The sequence below is a fragment of the Antrostomus carolinensis genome, unplaced genomic scaffold (genome assembly GCF_000700745.2).
Source record: "Antrostomus carolinensis isolate BGI_N321 unplaced genomic scaffold, ASM70074v2 scaffold45830, whole genome shotgun sequence".
Classification (NCBI taxonomy): Eukaryota; Metazoa; Chordata; class Aves; order Caprimulgiformes; family Caprimulgidae; genus Antrostomus; species Antrostomus carolinensis.
In genome coordinates, this window is record NW_010288533.1 from 752 (window position 1) to 1,037 (window position 286).

Below are 286 nucleotides of genomic sequence, written 5' to 3' on the forward strand. Positions count from 1 at the left end.
AAACCAGCCAGGAGATCAGCTGTGGCCAAGCTGCCGATGAGGAGGAACATGGGAGCCCGGAAAGCCGGGGCGTAGAAGATGACCACCACCACGATGGCGTTCTCACAGGAGATAACGGTCCCGGAGATGCAGAGGACAATATCCCACGGGTTCAAGGCGAGGGGCTGCACCACAGACTCCAGATCCAAGGAGCTGCTGCTGCTGCTGCTGTTCCTGGCTGTGACCCAGCCTGGGGGGCCATGGTTGGAGGTGGGGGGCTTTTCCTCCATCATGCTGCCGGGGACTG

At 61.5% G+C, this 286-nt stretch overlaps 1 protein-coding gene across 1 annotated transcript in view; it reads right to left on the reverse strand.

Annotated features, from left to right (window-relative positions):
- The window catches only part of LOC104524177 (G-protein coupled receptor 12), a gene marked incomplete at its 3' end in the record, with an annotated part of 1,020 nt that extends 748 nt beyond the window's left edge, over positions 1 to 272 (reverse strand). The window contains exon 1 of the mRNA XM_010166969.1: positions 5 to 272. Coding sequence (XP_010165271.1) covers positions 5 to 272 — 268 coding nt within the window. The remainder of the gene's footprint in view (positions 1 to 4) is intronic.
- Between the last annotated feature and the right edge of the window lie 14 nt (positions 273 to 286).